The 26,768-nt window shown below is 39.2% G+C and overlaps 1 protein-coding gene across 1 annotated transcript in view; it reads right to left on the bottom strand.

Annotated features, from left to right (window-relative positions):
• MEGF11 (multiple EGF like domains 11) overlaps positions 1–26,768 on the bottom strand; it is a 1,076,815-nt gene that overhangs the window by 326,025 nt on the left and 724,022 nt on the right. The window contains 2 exon segments of the mRNA XM_053718531.1: positions 21,459–21,551; positions 21,554–21,629. Coding sequence (XP_053574506.1) covers positions 21,459–21,551; positions 21,554–21,629 — 169 coding nt within the window.

The raw sequence follows: 26,768 nt of genomic DNA, 5'->3' as shown, positions 1-26,768 counted from the left end.
TGTTATTTATCAGAAGCAGACCACTGTGTGCCAGAATTAATTTAATCTCTGTTCTTTCCCTTTGATTCCCCTTCTTCTTTCCCTTCAACCCCCTTCTTCTTTCCCCTTTTTTTCCTCTTAGAATGGCTCACCACAAAAGTAGGTGGGGTTCACATAACCTTACATTTACTTCCATTAACGCCAAGGGCCTCACCAACCCAGGTAAGAGATCCATTGCCATCAAACATTTAAAAAATGTACACAGTCATATAGTGTTTGTCCAAGAGACACATTTCCGAAGGGGTAAAGAACCCAAGTGGTTTAACACTGCATACCCAACAGCATACTTCTCCTTGGGACCCACAAAAAAATGCGGTGTAGGCATATTGATCAACCACACTGTACTACTGAAAGTCACACATATTGAGAGAGACTCTGAGGGTAGATACCTGGTTCTGGTGAGCACACTATATGAACACCCTATCACTCTCATGACAGTATACGCACCTAACGTGGCACAACATAGATTCATAAAGAAAGTATCTGAAATTATACTGGACCATGCAAAGGGGCCGGTGTATGTAGCTGGAGATTTTAATCTCCCAATGGAACCCCACATAGACACAGCAACGGGTACATCTAGCGTACCTAACAGGGTAACCAAAAAGGTCAAAACCATTCTCTCTGATTTACTACTCCATGATAAGTGGAGAACGCTGAATCCAAACACTAAAGATTTTACATATTATTCCCCGCCACATAACAAATATTCACGCATTGACTATATTCTAACCGACACGGGGGGGTTCTGGATATGGTAACTACGTGCGATATAGGCCCAATAACGTGGTCAAACTACGTGCGATATAGGCCCAATAACGTGGTCAGATCACGCTCCAGTCACGTGTACAATCCAGTGGCCAGATGTACCCCCAACTGCATATATCTGTAGACTGGATGAAACGCTCTTAGAAAAATTGCTGTTTACAGCAGACATCCAAAAATCCCTCGCAGAATATTTTACTCTTAATGACCCTGAACACTCTTCGAAGTCAAACGTATGGGAAGCACATAAGTGCGTTATAAGGGGCGAGTTCTTGAAGCATAAAGCTAGATTGCTCAGGCAATATAGAGAAGTCCACACACAGTTACTATGTAGTATCACTGGATTGGAAAAGAAACATAAGCAGGATCCTAATGACGAGAGTACTAAAAATTCTCTTATTACAACTAGAACTGAGCTTAAACACCACTTAGCGGCAGCCTACCAGCACAAGATGCCCATGATTAAGCAGCAATACTATGAGGGTGGGAACAAACCAGACAAATTGCTGGCTAGATCATAACGCAGAACACAACTCAAAACACATATTCACTTCCTGGAACTAGCAGATGGCTCTAAACTTAAAAGCAACAAACACATAGCTATGGCCTTCCACTCTAATTATGACAATCTGTAAAACATATTGAAAACATCTGACACAAATGCGCAGGCAGCTCAGATAACTTCAAGAGGGCACGCAATAGATGACTATCTATCCAAAGAGGGGTTACCTAAATTAGAAACAGCTAATGCAGACGTACAAGATGCGCCCATCACACAGGAGGAGTTGACACAGGCAGTTAGAGACCTACCTAGTGGAAAAAGCCCATGACCCCGGGTAATTTCAGATTGATATCTTTATTAAATACAGATATAAAGATCCTGGCCAAAATACTAGCAAAAAGGCTGAATAAATACCTTTCCCGACCTCATATCAACAGACCAGGTGGGATCTGTGCCAGGGAGGGAGGCACGCAATAATACCGCAAAAGTGTTGCAGCTACTCAATTTTGCTAGAGTTGAAGGCGTGCCAATGGCCCTCTTCTCGACCAACCTGGAGAAGGCCTTTGACCATGTCGATTGGCTTTTTCTGCGCCGGGTTATGGAGACGATGAATTTCGGTAGCTCTTTCTTAAATATGATATTTGCATTATATACATCCCCTAGTGCTCGAGTACGGGTAAATAGTACATTATCGGAAGCATTCAAAATCACGAATGACATTAGGCAGGGGTGCCCCCTGTCCCCCCTCCTGTTTGCCCTCTCAATAGAAGCCTTGGCTCATAAAGTCATAACCCTAAAATAACGGGGGTAAGGGTGGGAGACACGGTACATAAACAGGCCTTATATGCGGATGATATTCTGTAAACTCTCACTAATGTTGACACGTCCATTTCAGAGCTACTTGCAGAAATAAAAACATACGGGACCCTTTCCAACTTCCATCTTAATCTAGCGAAATTGGAGCTTCTTAATATTAATGCACCCCATGAACACATACACTGGCTAAAATCTTAATTTAAATTTTCGGTGAACACCAAACAATTACGAAATCTAAGCATATACCTACTAGGTCACAAGATTTATATAAGGACAATTATATAATAATACGAGAGGAAATCACGAGAGACCTATCATCTTGGAATAATAAACCTCTCTCATAGTTAGGAAAGAAGGAGTGATAAAGATAAATATCCTTCCTCGTATTTTATATATTTTGCAGACTATTCCGATCTCCCTTCCGAGAGAATATTTACCTCAATCGCAAAAAATATTGGAGCAGTTTGTGTGGTCAGGCACAAAACCAAGAGTCCCTAGGAGAACGATGTACCTTCCAAGGGACAGGTGCAGATTGGGTTTCCTGGATTTGTCGGCTTATAGACAGGCCATACTATTACAGCGCATAGTGGAATGGTCCCAAAACACAACACATAAGGCTTGGGTTAGACTAGATGGACAAATCTTCAAACTTAATAATGTTGGTACGCTGGCATGGATTCCATCTGTGCACCACCCCAAAATATTAGGCGAATACCAGATAACTTCGGAAATACTCTATAAAAGGGATAAAGTTATTGCCACTAACACACATATTTTATCTAGGACTTCCCCACTAATACCGATTATTGAGAACCCTGAGCTGCCATACCACAAGATGGGAACGTGTCCCGGTAAACATTACCGTCTTAAAATGGGCTGCTTGCATAATATTAGAGAGAATGGGAAAATATACACACAACAGCAGATGATAGCAGTAAACTGCGACATTTTTTCATCATGGTTAATGTATAATAAATTGGTACATTTCTTGTCACACCATGCACACAAAGACATATTGGAAGAGATCTCACCCCATTCGAACTTTTATGTATAGCGAACAGATCACAAAGGCGGTTAATTTCACTAATATACAAGCTACTGATTGTAGCGCCCGATACTCCTCTCCCTACATTTACTAGAGCCTATAACAGGGTGTAAGAATCAATACAGGGAATTGGTTAGGTTACCACTCAGTCTCACAAATATCGGGGCTGTTAAGTCACAATCCCCTATTCTGATCCTAGACTGAGGGCCCAGTATGGGTTAAAAAGGAATTTTCAACTCTGCAGAAAGGATAGCTCAATTAGTGAAAGCTGAATCCAATACTTGCTGAACAGAGGAGAAAAGGATATTAGTGCCTGTATATAAGGATTAACAGGCAAGAGTGAGACAAAAATGAAACTTGCATATAATACTGAAGAATAGGTAGAATATTTATACTTATACTTAAGCTAATAAGTCAGTTCACTTGTAGGAGTATCAGAAAATAGAGTCACATATATGAGAAATGCAGCCTTTTCCTGGAGTGAATGTACATAGGCACAGATTGCAATGATAAGTTCAGTTCACAGCATATAAGATACAAGTTTGCAATAAAACCTGATGAGTCCAGAAAACACTTTCAAAATGGTAATGCCAAAGGAATATTCAGTACCTTTAATCCTGTGGTCTGGTGAAAGATTCTGCTAGAGGAAAAGCAGCAGTTACCTGGAGTCCAGTATCGCCAAACAGGAAGAGCAGGCTGTTAGTATAGCAGAGGAGCTGCTGACAGGCACGGCAGAGGAATTCTGAAAAGCACAATCTGTGAGCTGTAAGCCTAAAAGCTTAAGTAAATGCTGAGGAGACAAAAAGGTATTTGTAGCAAGCATAAGAAATAACAAAAAGTTGCAGGAAATAGTTTTTGGTGAGTTCCTGTAAGTAGGCTCAGGTAGAGATCCAGAGAGCGTGTAGATTGCTTCAGCACAAGCCAGGATACTCAGCATAAGGATCAAATTACAGAGCACAGGATTTAGTTAGGAGGAGCCTTATAAGGGTTCAAATTTAAAGGGACAGACAAACTGACAAGACCTCAGACATGACAGAACCCCCCCCCAAAGGAGCCACTCCGAGGCTCAGGGCCTAGGACGATCAGGATTCCTTCGATGAAAGAGAGAGACCAAGCGAGGAGCCGTCAGATTTGTGGAGGGTTCCCAAGAATCCTCATCATGGGAAAACCCCTTCCAATGGATGAGATACTGCAGCTCATTGAGATGAAAACGGGAATCCAAAATGTCCTGAATCTCATATTCTGGAAGCAAAAGATCAGAAATCAGGGGAGCACAACTAGAGAAGGGAGGAGCCCCAACTGTAGAGGGCTTAAGGAGCGAGACATGAAAGGTGGGGTGCACTGGAATGGAGTCCGGCAATTCCAAAGTGACAGCGTTGGGATTAATAACCCTAGATATCCTAAACGGACCAATATATAAGGCAGCCAGTTTCTTGGTAGGAACCTTCAGATACAGATGTTTAGTCAATAACCAAACCATATCACCAACTACATAAGCAGGAGGTTGCCTCCTGCGTAAATCATAAAAGGTCTTCTGTTGTTGTTGAGATGTTTTAAGATTGTCCTGAATGATCCGAAAGTGTTGGGATAATTTGTTTATTGTGTCATTGACCAAGGGACAGATGGTGTCTTCTCTGGGATATAAATGAAATCTAGGATGGAAACCGTAATTTGCATAAAAAGGTGAAACTTTTGTAGAAGCATTAACTGCATTATTAAAAGCAAATTCAGCAGTAGGTAGTAAAGACAACCAATCATTCTGTAAGAAAGCACAATGACAGCGTAAGTATTGCTCAAGTGTCTGGTTTGTTCTCTCCGTTTGTCCATTTGTTTGGGGGTGATATGAAGAGCTGAGTCTGCGCTGTATTTTTAAAATGATACATAGTAAAAAGTTTTGCAGTTTCAGAGGCTGTAGGCAAGGAATGACAAGGTACAAAATGAGCCATCTTGGAAAATAAATCGACGACCACCATGATGCAGTTATGGTTGTTAGAGCTAGGAAGTTCTACCACAAAATCCATAGCAATGTCTTTCCAAGGCCTATCAGCCACGGGTAGAGATAAGAGTAAACCATATGGAGCTGCCTTGGATGGTTTCGCCATAGCACAAATAGTGTAAGCTTTGATATGTTTATCAACATCAGATGACATGGAGGGCCCCCAGAAATCCCTTTGTAGGAGATGTTTGGTTCTACGGAATACAGGATGACCACATATAACGGATTCATGGACAGAATGCAAGATCTCTTTTCGTAGATTTGAGGGTATGTAGAGCTTTCCATCATGATAATACAGACCATCCTTATTTTTGGTAAGGTAAGGCAGAGGTAAGTCGGGATCTTGTTTTTGAGAGGACTGGAGGTTAGTAGTGAAATCCAAAGCTAAACCAATAAATTTACTTTGGGGAATGACACTACCAGTTGTGTTGGAATATGAAGGTCTTAAAACTTTCCTGGAAAGAGAATCGGCCTTACCATTTTTGCATCCAGGCCTGTATGTAATAAGGAAATCAAAACGACTGAAAAATAAGCTCCATCTGATTTGACGTGCCGATAATGTTTTATTGGTTTTAAGGTATTCCAAGTTTTTATGGTCGGTGTAAATCAAAAAAGGAATGGTTGTACCTTCCAGGAGATGCCTCCAAAATTCAAGGGCAGATTTTATGGCCAGGGGTTCTTTTTCTCCAATGGAGTAGTTCAGTTCTGGGGATGTCATAACTCTTGAAAAGTAACCAACGGGATGCATGGGGGTGTTGGGTGTTTTTCTTTGCGACAAAATAGCTCCCAAGCCATAGTCAGATGCATCAACCTCCAATATATATTGCAATTGGGGATCAGGAAACTTAAGAATTGGAGCAGTAGTGAAAGAGTGTTTCAACTTTTGGAAAGCTTGTTCTGCTTGAGGGGTCCAATGGAATGTTGATGAATTACCACTTAAAGAAGTGATAGGTTTAGCAATAGAAGAGAAATTTCTGATAAATCTTCTATAAAAGTTAGCAAAACCAATGAAATACTGTATGTCCTTCTTGTTAGTAGGAGTAGGCCAAGAAGATATAGCTTCTATTTTTTTTTGTTCCATCTGTATGCCTAAAGGAGAAATTGAATAACCCAGAAAAGATATAGTATCCGTATTGAAAATACATTTTTCAGGTTTAGCATAAAGTGAATTTTGTCTAAGTCGGAGTAAAACAGTGCGTACATGTATAGTATGTTGTTCTTCAGTTTTGGAGTAAATCAGTATGTCGTCAAGATAAATAATCATACATACGTCAAGTAGATCTCTAAATAAATCATTAATAAAGCACTGAAAAGTTGCTGGTGCATTACATAAACCGAATGGCATGACAGCGTACTCGAACAAGCCATACCTTGTTCGAAACGCCGTCAGCCATTCGTGTCCCTCTTTGATTCTTATTAAATTATACGCCCCTCTCAGATCAAGTTTAGTGAAAATAGTCGCCCCTTGTAATCGTTCTATGATTTCTGGAATAAGGGGCAGAGGGTATCTGTTCTTCTTGGTTCTTTTGTTGAGCTCTCGGTAATCAATAATTGGTCTTAACGTGTTATCTTTATTACGGACGAAGAACATACCCGCACCAGCTGGGGATGTGGATGGCCTAATAAAGCCCTTCCGTAAGTTGTCATCGAGATATTGTTTCAAATGTACTAATTCTGGCTCAGAAAGAGGGTATATATGTCCGTATGGGATATCAGAACCAGGTAACAATTCTATGGGGCAGTCGTATGACCTGTGTGGAGGTAAGTTTTCTGCTTCAGTTTTGTCAAAAACATCCATAAAGTCTGAGTATGTCTTAGGAATAACAGGAGTCTCAATGGATGTGTTAAGTATATGTGTTGGCAGGTAACAGGATTTAGAACAAAATGTAGAATTGAAGAGAACTTGTGAATTTCTCCAAGATATCTGAGGTTCGTGTGTTTGCAACCAGAGTAGACCTAGAACTATAGGAAACAGGGGTGATGCTATAACGTCAAAGGATATAGACTCTCTATGACCAGAAGTAGTGGTCATGAGCAGTGGTACAGTCTTATGGGTGACAGGACCTGAAGATAAATAAGAACCATCAATCACACGTATGGCTAGTGAATCAATACGTTTTATTAATGGAATGTGATATTTATCAAGAAAAGTTTTATCAATGAAATTGCCCGTGGTTCCGGAGTCAATAATGGCCTGTGTCTGGATTCTTTGTCCCTCCCACTGTAAAGAGATAGAGAGGTTACAATGAGTAATAAGTGAAAAGTGTTGAGTACAAACTACTACTGAAGACCTACTCTTACCCTTTTGTTTCTGGAGAATAGGACAGTCCTTTACTGTATGTGCCTTGGAAGCACAGTATAAGCACAAATTATTGGCCTTTCTTCTGTTCTTTTCTTCTGTAGTCAAAGGACCTTTAGTAAAAGCAATCTCCATTGGTTCATCAGAAGTGCGGGCAACAGGAGGAGTATAGGATGGTATAGGTGACTTTCTCCATGGCTGTTCTGCATAACCTCTCTCACTTTTACGTTCACAAATCCTCCGATCTATAGTGACAGCATGTGACATAAGTCCATCGAGAGTAGAGGGGAGAGGACCCCTTGCCAATTCGTCCTTAACAATGTCTGAAAGACCAGTACGGAATTGCCTCATTCCACATGGTGTCAGGTGCCCACCTTTTGAAATCAGAGACATAATCCTCAGCAGGTCTTCTATTCTGTTTTAATGCCTTAAGTGCATTTTCAGCTGTATTCTGTTTATTTGTATCCTCATAGAGGAAAGACATTTTCTCAAAGAACTGTTGTAGAGAATCCAGAATTGGATCATTATTCTCAAAAAAATTGGTAGCCCAAGCTTTGGGTTCTCCTTTCAGATATGAAATAACAGTAAGAACTTTTGTACATTTAGTAGGATAAGTCTTAGGTTTCAATGAGAAGAAAAGGAGACAAGAATTTTTAAAGTCTCTGAACTGATTTCTATCCCCTGAAAATCTCTCTGGGGGACAGACTTGAGGATCAGGGGGTGATTCAGGCATGGAGGGTCTGTTGTCAATGTTGTCTCTAATGACTGTTCTGAGATACTGATTCTCAGACTGGATCTCTCTAATGCCTTGAATTAGTATATCCATGTTCTGAGCTAATGCAGATACTTTATTAGTGAGTTCTGCTAACTCCATACTAATTCCCTTTTCTTTTTCTTTTTGGCTCTGTAATATGTAAGAATCAATACAGGGAAATGGTTAGGTTACCACTCAGTCTCACAAATATCGGGGCTGTTAAGTCACAATCCCCTATTCTGATCCTAGACTGAGGGCCCAGTATGGGTTAAAAAGGAATTCTCAACTCTGCAGAAAGGATAGCTCAATTAGTGAAAGCTGAATCCAATACTTGCTGAACAGAGGAGAAAAGGATATTAGTGCCTGTATATAAGGATTAACAGGCAAGAGTGAGACAAAAATGAAACTTGCATATAATACTGAAGAATAGGTAGAATATTTATACTTATACTTAAGCTAATAAGTCAGTTCACTTGTAGGAGTATCAGAAAATAGAGTCACATATATGAGAAATGCAGCCTTTTCCTGGAGTGAATGTACATAGGCACAGATTGCAATGATAAGCTCAGTTCACAGCATATAAGATACAAGTTTGCAATAAAACCTGATGAGTCCAGAAAACACTTTCAAAATGGTAATGCCAAAGGAATATTCAGTACCTTTAATACTGTGGTCTGGTGAAAGATTCTGCTAGAGGAAAAGCAGCAGTTACCTGGAGTCCAGTATCGCCAAACAGGAAGTGCAGGCTGTGAGTATAGCAGAGGAGCTGCTGACAGGCACGGCAGAGGAATTCTGAAAAGCACAATCTGTGAGCTGTAAGCCTAAAAGCTTAAGTAAATGCTGAGGAGACAAAAAGGTATTTGTAGCAAGCATAAGAAATAACAAAAAGTTGCAGGAAATAGTTTTTGGTGAGTTCCTGTAAGTAGGCTCAGGTAGAGATCCAGAGAGCATGTAGATTGCTTCAGCACAAGCCAGGATACTCAGCATAAGGATCAAATTACAGAGCACAGGATTTAGTTAGGAGGAGCCTTATAAGGGTTCAAATTTAAAGGGACAGACAAACTGACAAGACCTCAGACATGACACAGGGAGCTTAATCCAGATATCGAACAAGAAGCGTGGCTTAAATCGTTTACACTGACAAAACGTTCCTCTGTATCAGCTAATGTGCAAGAAAGCTGTTGAGTAGATGGTATCTCACCCCGGCCAGACTCCACAAGCTATACCCTTTGGCCAGCCCATTGTGTTGTAGAGGGTGTGGGGAAACTGGGTCATTATTACATATTTGGTGGTCATGCCTGAGGGTCTCAGGTTTCTGGTCTGAGGTGATAGCACAAGCATCGTAGAGGTCACACATAAACCTTTCTTGCACACCTGACACAATACTTTTTCTACACCTCCCAAAAGTTACGGAAACACACATTCAGGCACTCCTGCTGATAATGCTCACTGGAGCAAAAAAACTGATTCCAAAAAAATGGAAAACAACAACCATACCAACGTTAGAGGAGTGGCGGGCATCGGTAGATGACTTGCTGGTGTTAGAGAGGCTGCACTACCTAAAGACAAACCAGTTGGTCACCTATGAAATGATGCTGGACAGCTGGAAGGGAACCCCTTTATAATTGGTCTGGCAGCTGTGAACTCCCCCATGGAACAGGGTTGTTGTGTTGTTATTAATTTTTCTTCTTCTTTATTATTTTTTATCTCCCTCCCCGTTTGAAGTTCTCTCCCTCTATTCCCTTTCCCCTTCACATTAATCTAATGTTCCATGAAAATCTGTCTGGCACGCTTTGGCAGTCATTTGATTTGTTTAATGTTGTATAATGATATTATTGAACAAAAAAAGTTTATTAAAACGTCAAGCTTTTGAAAGAGACACATGTACCTGGTTACACTAGATTCCAGGCTTGCATCTACATTGGGACTCTGTTATAACCTATGGGACTCTAGAATGCTATATAGCCAAATCTCTGGAATCAACCAGGTTGGATGGATTATGTATTACCCACTGTATTATTTACATTTATTGTCTCTTATTTGTGTATTGCTGAAAGACATGAACAATAAAGCTTGTTTAAATAAAAAAAAAGGTTGCATGTAGGGTGTGCATGTCACTGGACGAGGACTCCTCAGAGGTGAGCGGCTCAGTGGTATCAAACATGTCAACATTATTTGATATAATCCCCTTATCAAGGCATATGGAACATAATTGAGAAGGCAGATATTCCAGAGCTCCCTCACAATATAAACAGGCATTACTCTATAAAATAGAGGGAGAACCCTTTAATGAATCAGAATCCTCCATAGCTAAAGTACGATATGTGGAGGACTACATATTCTTCAACTATAGTTATGTATGTATCATTTTACAGTGCATGTTATTCACTCTGTTGTGTATGTTATTCAGTCTCTGTCAGATTCACTTTATTACACTTCTGTATATACTATTCTGTCACTCTGATCTCTCTGTTATTTCTCTGCTGTGCAGTCTACCACTCAGCTGTGCATATTATAGCCTTGCTGGACAGAGAGACGTGGCTTTAATCAGACACAAACTCTATGTGACTCCAGTGACAGCTATTTTAGGGAGTGGGTTATCAACCATACTACACAGAATTCTAATTAGGACAAGTTACAAGGCTATGAGGGACCAGAGAAACTGCCAAGCTTCAGCCAGTGTGAGTGGGGGGGGCAGTGAATGACAGGTCACTGGGATTAGCGGGCAGCTGCTACACACGACCTATTGGAAATAAATCAAGGAGATAAAAGCCTCATTAACGAGGAATGGGGACATTGATTATGGCCGGTTAAAGGCCACAGACAAACTGACGGGAATCAGATGAAGCAGTTCATTTATGGTGAGGGGAAAATATGGAAAGCTGAGGCAGGAATATGAAAGAATGGAGAGGCAGGGAACAGAGCATAGAAGATCAGTCAAACATAGAATAGAGAATGGGCAGCAGAGACAGAACAAAGTACGAACATTAGAAAGGCAGACAGCAGAGTATAACAACCCAAACAGAAGTATTCAACACCAGCAAGACAAGAAAGAAAGAGGTGTGGGAAAATAGAAAGTGTAGAGTGTGAAATACCAAAGGCACTGAACTAAGTAGGGACGATAAACAAAGAATGGAACATAGTGTGTAAAGGCAGCAGCGTCAGAGTACAGTATTAACCATGACAGAAAACCAAGGAACAAAGTGTGGAGTAGCAGACATGGAAGAAACGGACCACAAAACAGACAGGTTGCTGCAGAGTATACAAAAGCAGAGAAGCATTAAATGGTATTTAGTTAGATCCTGTTTGGATAAAAAGGACATTGTATAATATAAATTGTTTCACAGAGGGTAAATGAAATAAATAAGATGAAAGATTTATATCCTTCATATAAAAAGGTGACAAATTTAAACAAAAATGTAAATAATAATTAAAAAAATTTACGTGAAGGCTATTTATATTGATATTAAAATATCAGTTAAAGTGATAGGAAAGTCAAAATTAAACTTGCAAGATTCATATAGAGCATGTCATTTTAATGTGCTTCATTCTCTTGGTATCCCTGGTTGAAAAAGAATATGCACATATCCTACACTAGAGGGAGCTAGCTGCTGATTTGTGCCTGCATACATTTGTCTCTTGTGATTGGCTAACTAGATGTGTTCAGCTAACTGCCAGAAGTACAATGCTGTTCCTTCAGCAAAAGATAACAAGAGACTGAAGTAAATTTGATAATAGAAGTAAATTGGAAAGTTGTTTAAAAGTGTATGTTCTGTCCATATGATGAAAGAAAATTAATTGCACACTGGCTGATGAAAACAGCACAGAATTCTTTTTCACAAAATGAGGAACTAAAACACATTTTAAAATACCCTCTTTTAGATCCAACAAAAAGGAAATGCATAATGAGGTATGCTATGAGGTAAGCTAATCTCTCACACTACATACATGCCTCCCTCACCCACTACATACATGCCTCACTCTCACACTACATATATCTGCCTCACTCTCACACTACATACATGCCTCACTCTCCCACTAAATATGTGCCTCACTCTCACACTACATATATCTGCCTCAGTTTCACACTACATATGTGCCTCACTCTCACACTACATTTGTGCCTCACTCTCACACTAAATATGTGCCTTACTCTAACACTACATACGTGCTTTACTCTCACACATTAGTTTGTTTTACTCTCACACATTAGTTGGCTTTACTCACACACATTAGTTTGTTTTACTCACACATTAGTTTGTTTTACTCACACATTAGTTTGTTTTACTCACACATTAGTTTGTTTTACTCACACACATTAGTTTGCTTTACTCACACACATAAGTTTGTTTTACTCTCACATTAGTTTGCTTTAATCTCACACATTAGTTTGCTTTACTCTCACACATTAGTTTGCTTTACTCACACATTAGTTTGCTTTACTCACATTAGTTTGCTTTACTCACACACATTAGTTTGCTTTACTCACACACATTAGTTTACTCTCACACATTAATTTGTTTTACTCTCACATTAGTTTGCTTTACTCTCACACATTAATTTGCTTTACTCTCACATTAGTTTGCTTTAATCTCACACATTAGTTTGTTTTACTCTCACACATTAGTTGGCTTTACTCACACACATTAGTTTGTTTTACTCACACATTAGTTTGTTTTACTCACACATTAGTTTGTTTTACTCACACATTAGATTGTTTTACTCACACATTAGTTTGTTTTACTCTCACACATTAGTTTGTTTTACTCACACATTAGTTTGCTTTACTCTCACACATTAGTTTGTTTTACTCTCACATAATGAATGTGCCTCTCTCCCACATTAGTTTGCTTTACTCACACATTAGTTTGTTTTACTCTCACATTATGAATGTGCCTCTCTCACACATTAGTTTGCTTCACTCTCACTTTACAAATGTACCTTACTTTTGTATTACAGTTTTGTGTTAGAGGTAGGCCTGGTACTGCATATGTGTATTGTTCCTATAATACAGATGTGCCTAACCAATACTAGGGTAAGGGAGCAGCAATGTTACAGGTTGAGAGGCAGGTTTTCTTCTGAGTTCCTGTTAGTGTATATACAGAGGTGAAATTGGGCCTAGCAGATGGTGTTAACAGGGGGGGACGGTACAGCCTGCGCCTGCTCCTGAGACTCTCACAGTAAGATGGCACTTGAACTCCGTGGGCCGATCTGGAGGATTTTTCTGCAGTTGCAGCATTTTCAGAGCCAGCAGCTGAGCTTAGCAAATAAACACGAATGTCCTGCGCTCGGACTTGCTGAGGAAAGGATAGTGCAAAAATCTTACAAGAATTAATGAGGAAGCATTTCTAGGGATATGAGAAAGCAAAGCTCATTTATTGTTACATAACACATGTACCACGTATAAAGCAACACTAAAAATGTACTATTGAACTACTGCTTCAATTTATAGACTAAAGAGAGGGACCAAAACCTGAGGAAGGCTTGTACTTGTCAAGCTCGTTTTCCCCTTAATGTGTTCCGTATGACTTGTTATACCAGCTGCAGTGTATAAAATGAATGAGCAATTGCTCCATTAGGTTTATTTTTGCATTAGGAATTGCTGGTTTGGTTCTTTGAAACCACAACCCTTTAAAATGGGTTGAGCTTGCAGGAAAATCAGATATACTTTTTTTTTTATAACTTTCTGTACACATATGCTTCTTTAAATTATCTTTGTCTGTATAACCAAAGACCAATACCTAGGGCCCTTATATTCAAAATCATGCAACTCAGGTGAGATGAACTAATAAGTTTAGGGCGCGATCCGATATAGATCGCAGTTTGCGGCGGCAAGCGAGGGAACCCACGTCGCCCGCAGTTTCAGCTCGCAACTCGAGCCATCCCAATATGCGGCGCCGTCACTAAAGTGGCGCAAGTCTCACAAACCAGCGATGTCCAGAAATCTGCGTAAGTACAGATTTTTGGAGTCGCCAGTGACTTGCGCCACGTTAGAAACTGCCGGCGCCTATAAAACCTGACTAAAGTCTAAATCACCCGCACTGTCTAACACGCCTCCTAAACATAGCCCGACACATCTAACACGCCTCCCTAACATAGCCCGACACGTCTAACCCTCTATCCGCTATCCCCCCCTCACTATCCTAAACAATAAAAAAGCTATTAACCCCTAAACCGCTGCTCCCGTACCCCCGCCGCAACCTAATAAAGTTATTAACCCCTAAACCGTCGCTCCCGTACCCCCGCCGCCAGCTATATTATATCTATAACCCCCTAAAGTGAGCCCCTAACACCGCCGCCATCTATATTAAAATGATTAACCCCTAATGTAAGCCCCTTACACCGCCGCCATCTCTATTAAAATGATTAACCCCTAATTTAATCTACCTACCCCGCCGCCAGCTATATTATCTATATTAACCCTAAGTATATTATAGTTAATATAGGTATTACATTATATATATTAACTATATTAACCTAATTATATTAGGGTTAATATAGTTAATATAGTTACTATAGTATTTATATTAAATATATTAACTCTATCTAACCCTAACACCCCTAACTAAATTTATATTAAATTAATCTAATTCATTTATAAACTAAAATATTCCTATTTAACCCCTTAAGGACCAGCGACGTACCCTGTATGTCGTTGGCCTTTTTTTGGGACTTGATTGTTTTATAGCCCGGTCTTGCCACCAGCGTTGAGACTGCTCTATTCCACAAAGCCCTGCTGGAGGAAGGGTATTAATAGCGTGTTCTTGCTAGACTTGTGCTGTTATGTCCTGAAAAAACTCTTAACGACCAGTGACAAACAGGATACATTGTGGTCATTAAGGGGTTAAATCTAAATACTTACCTATAAATAAACCCTAAGATAGCTACAATATAATTAATAATTACATTGTAGCTATGTTAGGGTTAATATTTATTTTACAGGTAAATTGTTAATTATTTTAACTAGGCATAATAGCTATTAAATAGTTATTAACTATTTAATATCTACCTAGTTAAAATAATTACCCAATTATCTGTAAAATAAATCCTAACCTAAGTTACAAATACACCTACACTATCAATAAATTAAATAAACTACAAACATCTATCTAAAAATACAATTAAATTAACTAAACTAAATTACAAAAAAAAAAAACACAAACACTAAATTACAAAAAATAAAAAAAAAAGATTACAAGATTTTTAAGCTAATTACACCTATTCTAAGCCCCCTAATAAAATAATAAACCCCCAAAATAAAAAAAATTCCCTGCCCTATTCTAAATTAAAAAAATTTCAAAGCTCTTTACCTTACCAGCCCTTAAAAAGGCCTTTTGTGGGGCATGCCCCAAAGAATTCAGCTCTTTTGCATACAAATACAATACCCCCCCCCCCCATTACAACCCACCACCCACATACCCCTATTCTAAAACCCACCCAAACCCCCCTTAAAAAAGCCTAACACTACCCCCCCTGAAGATCTCCCTACCTTGTCTTCACCACACCGGGCCGAACTCCTGATCCGATCCGGGCGATGTCTTCCTCCAAGCGGCAAAGAAGAATTCTTCCTCCGGCGATGTCTTCCTCCAAGCGGCAAAGAAGAATTCTTCCTCCGGCGACGTCTTCCTCCAAGCGGCAGCAAAGTCTTCATTCTTCCGGCGGCATCTTCAATCTTCTTTCTTCGCTCCGCCGCCGCGGAGCATCCATCCCCGACGACGACTGAACGACGAATGAGGTACCTTTAAATGACGTCATCCAAGATGGCGTCCGCCCGAATTCCGATTGGCTGATAGGATTCTATCAGCCAATCGGAATTAAGTTAGAAAAATCTGATTGGCTGATTGAATCAGCCAATCAGATTCAAGTTCAATCCGATTGGCTGATCCAATCAGATTGAGCTCGCATTCTATTGGCTGATCGGAACAGCCAATAGAATGCGAGCTCAATCTGATTGGCTGATTGGATCAGCCAATCGGATTGAACTTGAATCTGATTGGCTGATTCAATCAGCCAATCAGATTTTTCTAACTTAATTCCGATTGGCTGATAGAATCCTATCAGCCAATCGGAATTCGGCGGACGCCATCTTGGATGACGTCATTTAAAGGTACCTCATTCGTCGTTCAGTCGTAGTCCGGGATGGATGCTCCGCGGCGGCGGAGAGAAGAAAGAAGATTGAAGATGCCGCCGGAAGAATGAAGACTTTGCTGCCGCTTGGAGGAAGACGTCGCCGGAGGAAGAATTCTTCTTTGCCGCTTGGAGGAAGACATCGCCGGAGGAAGAATTCTTCTTTGCCGCTTGGAGGAAGACATCGCCCGGATCGGATCAGGAGTTCGGCCCGGTGTGGTGAAGACAAGGTAGGGAGATCTTCAGGGGGTAGTGTTAGGATTTTTTAAGGGGGGTTTGGGTGGTTTTAGAATAGGGGTATGTGGGGGTGGTGGGTTGTAATGGGGGGGGGGGGTATTGTATTTGTATGCAAAAGAGCTGAATTCTTTGGGGCATGCCCCACAAAAGGCCCTTTTAAGGGCTGGTAAGGTAAAGAGCTTTGACATTTTTTTTAATTTAGAATAGGGCAGGGAATTTTTTTTATTTTGGGGGTTTATTATTTTATTAGGGGGCTTAGAATAGGTGTAATTAGGCTTAAAAATCTTGTAATCTTTTTTTTATTTTTTGTAATTTAGTGATTTTTTTTTTGGAATTTAGTTTAGTTAATTTAATTGTATTTTTAGATAGATGTTTGTAGTTTATTTAATTTATTGATAGGGTAGGTGTATTTGTAACTTAGGTTAGGATTTATTTTACAGGTAATTGGGTAATTATTTTAACTAGGTAGATATTAAATAGTTAATAACTATTTAATAGCTATTATACCTAGTTAAAATAATTAACAATTTACCTGTAAAATAAATATTAACCCTAACATAGCTACAATGTAATTATTAATTATATTGTAGCTATCTTAGGGTTTATTTTATAGGTAAGTATTTAGATTTAAATAGGAATATTTTAGTTTATAAATGAATTAGATTAATTTAATATAAATTTAGTTAGGGGTGTTAGGGTTAGATAGAGTTAATATAGTTAATATAAATACTATAGTAACTATATTAACTATATTAACAATATTATAATTAGGGTTAATATAGTTAATATATATAATGTATACCTATATTAACTATAATATACTTAGGGTTAATATAGATAATATAGCTGGCGGCGGGGGTAGGTAGATTAAATTAGGGGTTAATCATTTTAATAGAGATGGCGGCGGTGTAAGGGGCTTACATTAGGGGTTAATAATATTAATATAGCTGGCGGCGGTATAGGGGGATTAGATTAGGGGTTAATAATTTTTATATAGGTGGCGGCGGTGTAAGGGGTCAGATTAGGGGATAGATAAGGTAGATGACAGCGGTGTAAGGGGGTTCTAATTAAGGGATAGATAAGGTAGATGGGCGGCGGTTTTAGGGGCTCACAGTAGGGGGTTAGTTTATGTAGATGGCGGCGGGGTCCGGGAGCGGCGGTTTTAGGGGTTAATAACTTTATTAGGGATTTCGGGGGGGGGGGGGGGGGGATCGCGGTTGACAGGTAGATAGACATTGCGCATGCGTTAGGTGTTAGGTTTATTTTAGAAGTTCGCGGTTGACAGGGAGATAGACATTGCACATGCGTTAGGTGTTAGGTTTATTTTAGAAGATCGCGGTTGACAGGGAGATAGACATTGCGCATGCGTTAGGTTTATTTTAGAAGCCAGTTTAGGGAGTTAGGGGGCTCCAATAGTCAGCGTAAGGCTTCTTACGGCTGCTTTTTGTGGCGAGGTGAAAATGGAGTAAGTTTTCTCCATTTTCGCCACGTAAGTCCTTACGCTGCATATTGGATACCAAACTGCGCTGGTTTGGTATACCTGCCTATAGCCCAAAAAACTACGGGCGACGGCAGAAATATACGCGCGTAACTTCTAGGTTACGCCGTATATAGGATACCAAACCCGCGCAAATATTGGCGTCGCCGGCTTTTGCGGGCGACGATTTTTATCGGATGGACCCCTTAGTCGGTATGGCAAGGCCCTTTAAACATTTTTAGAAACACAAATTTTATAAATGTTTATGTTGCTATGTAGTGTTCTTTATGTAAAAGAGACTCCTATATTACAATATAAGGTCTAAAAAAAGATCCCAAAGATTTTGTGTGATTTCTCTCCATGCCAGCGAGATTTTGAATATCTACAGGAAAAGCAGGCAAATTGCATTTATTTCAAAAGCATGTCAAGGTTATATTTGTCTATGCGTAATTAAAAGGGACAGGAAAGTCTACATTAAAGAGACATGCCAATCAAAACTAAACTTTCATGATTTAACATAGAATTTTAAACAATTTCCATTTTACTTCTATTTGCTTTGTTCTCTTTGTATTCTTTTTTGCAATGTAGGTTTTGGATCAGCAATGGACTACTGGGACGTAGAAGAACACATCAGGTAAGACCATGACAAGAGGCAAACATGTGCAGCCCCAATAAACAGCTAGCTTCCTTTAGTTCATTTCTGCTCTTGAGCCTACCTAGGTATGTTTTGCCAAGAGAACAAAGCAAACTTGGTAATAGAAGTAAATTAAAAATTTGTTTAAAATTGTATGATCTATCTGAAGTTTAATTTTGACGTTACTGACTGTTTAATCTCTCATGGTTCAGATAGAACATGCATGTTATTTTATCACTAGTGATTAACCCCCCCCATTTGCAGGAATTAAACACATAGCTTTGCAGCATTGCTAGTGATAAAACAATATGATCTAAGGATAAGAGCATGTCATTGTATCACTATAGAGTGAATGAAGAACTAGTGACAACTCCCCCATCATCATTATTGGACAGAATTCCATATACAGTACATACTTTGCACAAAATCATATGCATTTGTCCTATATTATTTCTTTTTAAATTATCACAATATCCAGTGGACACTAAATGGTCACACACAGCACAGCACTCATTTACAGTTCCTACTTATTCGCTAATTTTAAAATCCTCTCCAGGAGATCAGCAGATTACTAAACATTGAAGTCAAAGCAGGTTAATTATCAAAAGTCTTATCTTCTGTATGTAACCTACAGGGAAACGCAATGCAAGTAGAAAACCGATATAAAACAACTTATGTAAATCAGCTGAATATCCCTTTTTTTTCTATAGCAATATTAAAAAAAAACAGAATTTATGTTTACCTGATATATTACTTTCTCCAACGGTGTGTCCGGTCCACGGCGTCATCCTTACTTGTGGGATATTCTCTTCCCCAACAGGAAAAGGCAAAGAGCCCAGCAAAGCTGGTCAAATGATCCATCCTAGGCACCGCCTTCCCCAGTCCATTCGACCGACGTAAAGGAGGAATATTTGCATAGGAGAAATCATATGATACCCGTGGTGACTGTAGTTAAAGAAAATAAATTATCAGACCTGATTAAAAAACCAGGGCGGGCCGTGGACCGGACCACACCGTTGGAGAAAGTAATTTATCAGGTAAACATAAATTCTGTTTTCTCCAACATAGGTGTGGTCCGGTCCCACGGCGTCATCCTTACTTGTGGGAACCAATACCAAAGCTTTAGACACGGATGTATGGGAGGGAGCAAATCAGGTCACCTAGATGGAAGGCACCACGGCTTGCAAAAACCTTTCTCCTCCAAAAATAGCCTCAGAAGAAGCAAAAGTATCAAATTTGTAAAATTTAGTAAAAGTGTGCAGTGAAGACCAAGTCGCTGCCTTACATATCTGATCAACAGAAGCCTCGTTCTTGAAGGCCCATGTGGAAGCCACGGCCCTAGTGGAATGAGCTGTGATTCTTTCAGGAGGCTGCCGTCCGGCAGTCTCATAAGTCAATCTGATGATGCTTTTAAGCCAAAAAGAGAGAGAGGTAGAAGTTGCTTTTTGACCTCTCCTTTTACCAGAATAAACAACAAACAAAGAAGATGTTTGTCTGAAACCTTTAGTAGCCTCTAAATAGAATTTTAGAGCACGAACTACATCCAAATTGTGCAACAAACGTTCCTTCTTTGAAACTGGATTCGGACACAAAGAAGGCACGACTATCTCCTGGTTAATGTTTTTGTTAGAAACAACTTCGGAAGAAAACCAGGTTTAGTACGCAAAACCACCTTATCTGCATGGAACACCAGATAAGGAGGAGAACACTGCAGAGCAGATAACTCTGAAACTCTTCTAGCAGAAGAAATTGCAACCAAAAACAAAACTTTCCAAGATAATAACTTAATATCTACGGAATGTAAGGGTTCAAACGGAACCCCCTGAAGAACTGAAAGAACTAAATTGAGACTCCAAGGAGGAGTCAAAGGTTTGTAAACAGGCTTGATTCTAACCAGAGCCTGAACAAAAGCTTGAACATCTGGCACAGCCGCCAGCTTTTTGTGAAGTAAAACAGATAAAGCAGAAATCTGTCCCTTCAAAGAACTTGCAGATAAGCCATCTCCGTGGAGATGTTGCCTGTACAACGGCAAAGAGAATGACTGGGGAAGGCGGAGCCTAGGAGGGATCATGTGACCAGCTTTGCTGGGCTCTTTGCCATTTCCTGTTGGGAAGAGAATATCCCACAAGTAAGGATGACGCCGTGGACCGGACACACCTATGTTGGAGAAATAGATTTATTTTGGAAAAACAAACAAACCTTAAAACAATATGATTTAAAGGCACGTTTTAGAGCATGTCATTTTAGCACTATTGACTCTGCGCAACTATGTGTTTTAACCCCTACAAAAGGTTTAAACACATAGTTAAGGTACCACTTGGGAGCAGCAGAGGAACTACCGGTAAGCATTAGTGATTGAAGTCACATGACTCCACACCATTCACCAGCCTTGTCTGCTCAGGATCACCAGTTCTCTGTGACTCCCAAAAAGTTTAGTGCATTAAAGAATGTCATTTTGCAGTACAATGTCCCTTTTAACAAGCAAATACACACACTCCAATCTATCCCAAAACAACAAAATCATATAATGAACTGAAAAAAAGTTTTACAAAAACAGATCACTGATGTATAATGGTAGTCACAGACTTATAAAGCAACCCGGGTCCAAGAATAAACAATTTAAAATATTAACCCTGGGGAAATGTTACAGTTGTGATAAATACGTGTGAAGCAAATAAAGAGCGCATGTTAAAAGCCACCTTAATCTAATTTATTTACTACAGTAGCGCACCTACAAAAACTTTTTGTAACTGACCTTACTGTGTACCCCAGGCGCACAGAGGCATCTTCCTGTCATACTGTCACAGTCAGCCCCATTGTGACAGTAACACAGCAGTTCACAACCTTCTCCATAGAATCCCGGACGGCTAGGGGTTCCTCACAGTACAGGCCGCTCCAGCCAGCCCTGCAGGTGCACTCCCCAGACAGAGGGTGGCAGCTGAGGGAGAAAGAAAAAAAACAACAGAGAATCACATCAGCTTGAAGCTGTAGGGTGCGCTGTGAGAACTAAATTAAAACAATATATCGTGGTGTCAGCGGCTGGCCAACATGGGACCCTGTTCTCTGCAACTCATCTCATTTGCAGTAACCTTGCTCCTGCAGGAGCAAATCGTATTATTTAAATGTGGGAAGAATGAGAGAGAGGGAGAAAAGCAAGTTTACCCTACAAATCAGGGTATAGGCGCACTAACGCCAGAGCAACGTCTGTTCTAGATAAAGGTATAACTCAGACACTCATAGCTGCTCTCACGCATTGAATAATTCAGTAAAGATTCATGGCTGATATCAGGAAAACTAATTTAATGTAGGACAAATTCAGTAAATGTGACCTGTACTGATTACTGAACCAGTTATTTACTGATTAATAACATTTGTGGTAAATGCATTAAGCAGTCCTCCTGCAGAAAAGCACAAAAAAGAAGGCAATAAGGTACAATGCAGTAATGCTGGGGACTGATCAAAGGTATAATAATAATAAAAGATTATATAGCACACAACTTGTGCCAGACTTTGTTTGTGCGCTTATTTTAAAAGGGACATTGAAATAATTTCTAATATATGCATTAGAACGTATATTGTTTCATTATAAAGGACCTGCATACAAAATAGAGGTTTTAAAAATATTTATTTTGTTAGCAAAATAACTATAGTTTTGAAGACCAAGGGCACACCCTTTAAGTGTTGTCTTATCTCCTTTGCTGTAGCCAGTAAAGGACAAATATAAATGAGCTCCTGCACATATCAAGCAATCACTATGCAGCATATAGGAGGGTCAGAGCTCTGAATGCAAAGGAATTAACTCTAGTATCTTTAAAAAAAAGTTTTCAGCCTTAAAGGGACATTAAACTGCTGAGGTTGGTTACTACTTAGCATATTGCTTTCCTCCTGTACCTACAGCTAACTTTAAATCGGTTCTCTTATTTTAACCCATTACAGAAGTCTGTTGGCAAAACTGCCTTTTTAAACTGTGCGCCACCATCTTGGCACGCACGTATTGTTGTGTCCTGTGACAGAAGCAGTGCCCTCTATCAGATAAGTGACATTGCAGCTTAACATGGCTTGTCAAGAAGACAATATCCTGGATCTGTGACAGTCTCTGTCACAGGATACAAGCATACTTAAATTCCAAGATGGCAGCTCCCAGTGTGAAGATGAGGAACTTCACTAACTAGCATTTCTGAAGGGTTAAAGGGACAGTATACACTCATTTTCATATAACTGCATGTAATAGACACTACTATAAAGAATAAGATGCACAGATACTGATATAAAAATCCAGTATAAAACTGTTTAAAAACTTACTTAGAAGCTGTCAGTTTGGCTCTGTTGAAAAGGCAGTTGGAAAGCCCACTGCAAGTGGGAAATAAGACTCCCCCCTCCCCCTTCTTTTGCATATGAAAAGACCCTTTACACAAACAGGAGCAAGCTGTAGAAGGTAGCTGACGGTATTCAAATAAAACTTTGGGGCGTGGTTAGGAGTCTGAAAATCAGAGCAATGTTATTTAAACATAAGCAAAACTATACATTTATTTAAAAAAAAAACTTTATGGGCTTTATAAACAGATCATCTACAAAACATTTATGCAAAGAAAAAATGAGTGTATAATGTCCCTTTAAAGTAAGAGTCTAGAGAATAGTTGTGAAGACAGCTGCAGGCACACGAGGAAAAACAATAGCATGGTGAATAGTAACGAGGCTACTGCAGTTGTACCCACTAGATTAAAGGGACATGAAACCCAACATTTTTCATTCATGATTCAGATAGAACATTCATATTTAAACAACTTTCTAATTTACTTCTGTTATCAAATTTGTTTAATTCTCTTGATATCCTTTGTTGAAGAACCAGTAGGGGAGCTAGCTAAATGCATTAGTGAGCCAATAACATGAGGCATATATGTGCAGCCACCAATCAGCAGCTCCTAAGGTCTTTCCTAGGTATCCTTTTCAACAAGGGATATCAAGAAAACAAAAAAATAGATAATAGCAGTAAATTGGAAAGTTGTTTTAAAATAACATGCTCTACTATCTGAATCACGAAAGAAAGAAAAAATAGTTTCATGTCCCTTTAACCAACATGGAAAGGAGGAAACTTAAATCAAGTATATACAAATTTTTAATACCCATAATTAAACCTTTTTAGAGAATTTTTTTTAGTTTAATGTTTAATGTTAATGTTTAATGTTCATTTAAGGACTTTGATCACCCCCCAATAAGAGACCAAAAAAGTTCTAGCAGTCTAAATGTATATACTGTAATAAACCTAGCAAAACCAAAGTACCTTAAACGGACACTAAAGTTAAAATGAAGGTTACATGATTCAGATAGAGCACACAGTTTTAAGAGACTTTTTAATCTACTTCCAAAATCAAATTGTGCATAATCTTTTTCTATACACACAGTGAGGCACCAGCTCCTACTGAGTTCATAGTGGAACTGTTATTGGCTGATGGCTGTCACGTGATACAGGGGGCGGCAAATTGAAGTAGATTTTTAAATGTATTAGTAAAAAAAATGTACTGTTCAATTAATATTCAGAGTTAGTGCTATTGCATGTTTTAAGAATGTACTTGTTGGTTATGCAATTATACTGTACTTAAAGGGACAGTCTACTCCAAAAAATGTATTGTTTAAAAAGATAGATAATAATTTTATTACCCATTCCCCAGTTTTGCACATCCAACATGGCTATATTAATACTTTTTTATCTCTGTAATTACCTTGTATCTAAGCCTTTTCTGACAGTCCCCTAATCACATGCCTATTTCTTATCTATTGACTTGCATTTAAGCCAATTAATGCTGTGTCCTGCACAACTCCACGGGAGAGAGCACAATGTTATCTATAAGGCCCACATGAATTAGCAGTCTCTTGTTGCGAAAAGCTAATAAAAAAGCATGTGATAAGAAGCTGTCGGTAGTGGCTTAGAAACGGGCAAACATTTAGAGGTTTAATTGTTATAAAGTATAATAATATGACAATGTCGGTTGTGCAAAGCTGGGTAGTTAAAATTGTTATTTATCTTTTTTAAACAATAACAATTATGTTGTAGACTGTCTCTTTAATGGTCCTTTAAATGGATAGTCTATCTGAATCATGAAAGTATTAATTTTGCATTTTAAGCAACTTCCTAATTTACTCCTATTAGTTTTTCTTTGTTCTCTTTGTATCTTTATTTAAAAAAAGCAAGAATGTAAGCTTAGGAGATGGCCCAATTTTGGTTCAGCACTTGGGTAGCGCTTGCTGATTGGTGGCTAAATGTAGTCACCAATCAGCAAGCGCTACCCAGTACGCTGAACCAAAAAATGGGCCGGCTCCTAAGCTTACATTCCAGCCTTTTCAAATAAAGATACCAAGAGAACAAATAACAAATAATAATAGGAGTAAATTAGAAAGTTGCTTAAAATGGCATGCTCTATCTGAATCATGTTTTCAGTTATCCCCGAATGTGTTTTCAGTTATCCATTTTACCTGCTGGAGTCTATTAAATTGTTTACCAATATCACATGTACCTTTATTTCTATATTTGAAATAGCTAGTTTTGTCAGCTGTATCCCACTTATACTGAGCATTTTACTGGTACTGAAAAGTAATGGCTATAGAAAAGCTAAATCTAGAGGCTGCCAAAGAAGTAAAAAAGAAGCTGCTAAAGAAATTACACTCCGAAAGGGGGGTTAGAGAGATAGGTATTAAATGTTAATTTTCAATTACTCTCTCTAAGTACTGGCTTTTGTGTAAACAGACAGAGATAAGATAAAGAGGAGGTATTGTGCATAGAAATAAAGAAACAATAAGGGTGTCTGTACTCCCTAAAAGCTCAGCCCATTTAAATGGGTTATAATTTCAACTAGCAAAAACTGCTCTTTTTAAAATAGAACCTAAACCTATAAAATTTCCCATACATTTTATATTCTGCAACTGGTTAAAGTCACTGGCAACGCATTAAGGGGAATCCAATATTGGAGTACACTGTCCCTTTAACATCTATGGTTGTGTGAGGTGCCCAGCATGTGACATCTCTCACACCAAAATGTGAAGGTCTTAAAAAGCCAAATGTAAAGGCAAACACACAAGTAGGATATAACAAATGGATCACATCAATATTGAGACATAGCCACAGTGAGGATGGTGTGAATACTATTACAGCCTACACTGTAGTAAAATACCACTGATCCGTGCTTTACAGCGCTGCTTCTTCCTGTGTATTTGTATTATTAAGCTAGATCTGGAGGGGATCATTGAGAAGCAGCAGGATTTCTATTTTCCTTAACTGCTCTTATTCCTTTTATTTTCTTCTATAACTATGGTTAAGCCCTGCAAAACATAATTTATGCTTACCTGATAAATTCCTTTCTTCTGTTGTGTGATCAGTCCACGGGTCATCATTACTTCTGGGATATTATCTGCTCCCCTACAGGAAGTGCAAGAGGATTCACCCAGCAGAGTTGCTATATAGCTCCTCCCCTCTACGTCACCTCCAGTCATTCGACCAAAGACCAACGAGAAAGGAGAAGCCAAGGGTGTAGTGGTGACTGGAGTATAATTTAAAAAATATTTAAAAAATATTTACCTGCCTTAAAAAACAGGGCGGGCCGTGGACTGATCACACAACAGAAGAAAGGAATTTATAAGGTAAGCATAAATTATGTTTTCTTCTGTTATGTGTGATCAGTCCACGGGTCATCATTACTTCTGGGATACCAATACCAAAGCAAAAGTACACGGATGACGGGAGGGATAGGCAGGCTCATTATACAGAAGGAACCACTGCCTGAAGAACCTTTCTCCCAAAAATAGCCTCCGAAGAAGCAAAAGTGTCAAATTTTGTAAAATTTGGAAAAAGTATGAAGCGAAGACCAAGTTGCAGCCTTGCAAATCTGTTCAACAGAGGCCTCATTCTTAAAGGCCCAAGTGGAAGCCACAGCTCTAGTAGAATGAGCTGTAATTCTTTCAGGAGGCTGCTGTCCAGCAGTCTCATAGGCTAAACGAATTATGCTACGAAGCCAGAAAGAGAGAGAGGTAGCCGAAGCCTTATGACCTCTCCTCTGACCAGAGTACACGACAAACAGGGAAGACG

Source organism: Bombina bombina, chromosome 6 (genome assembly GCF_027579735.1).
Source record: "Bombina bombina isolate aBomBom1 chromosome 6, aBomBom1.pri, whole genome shotgun sequence".
Lineage (NCBI taxonomy): Eukaryota > Metazoa > Chordata > Amphibia > Anura > Bombinatoridae > Bombina > Bombina bombina.
Note: the sequence above shows the minus strand (reverse complement) of the source record. Positions and strands in the feature narration are given on the sequence as shown.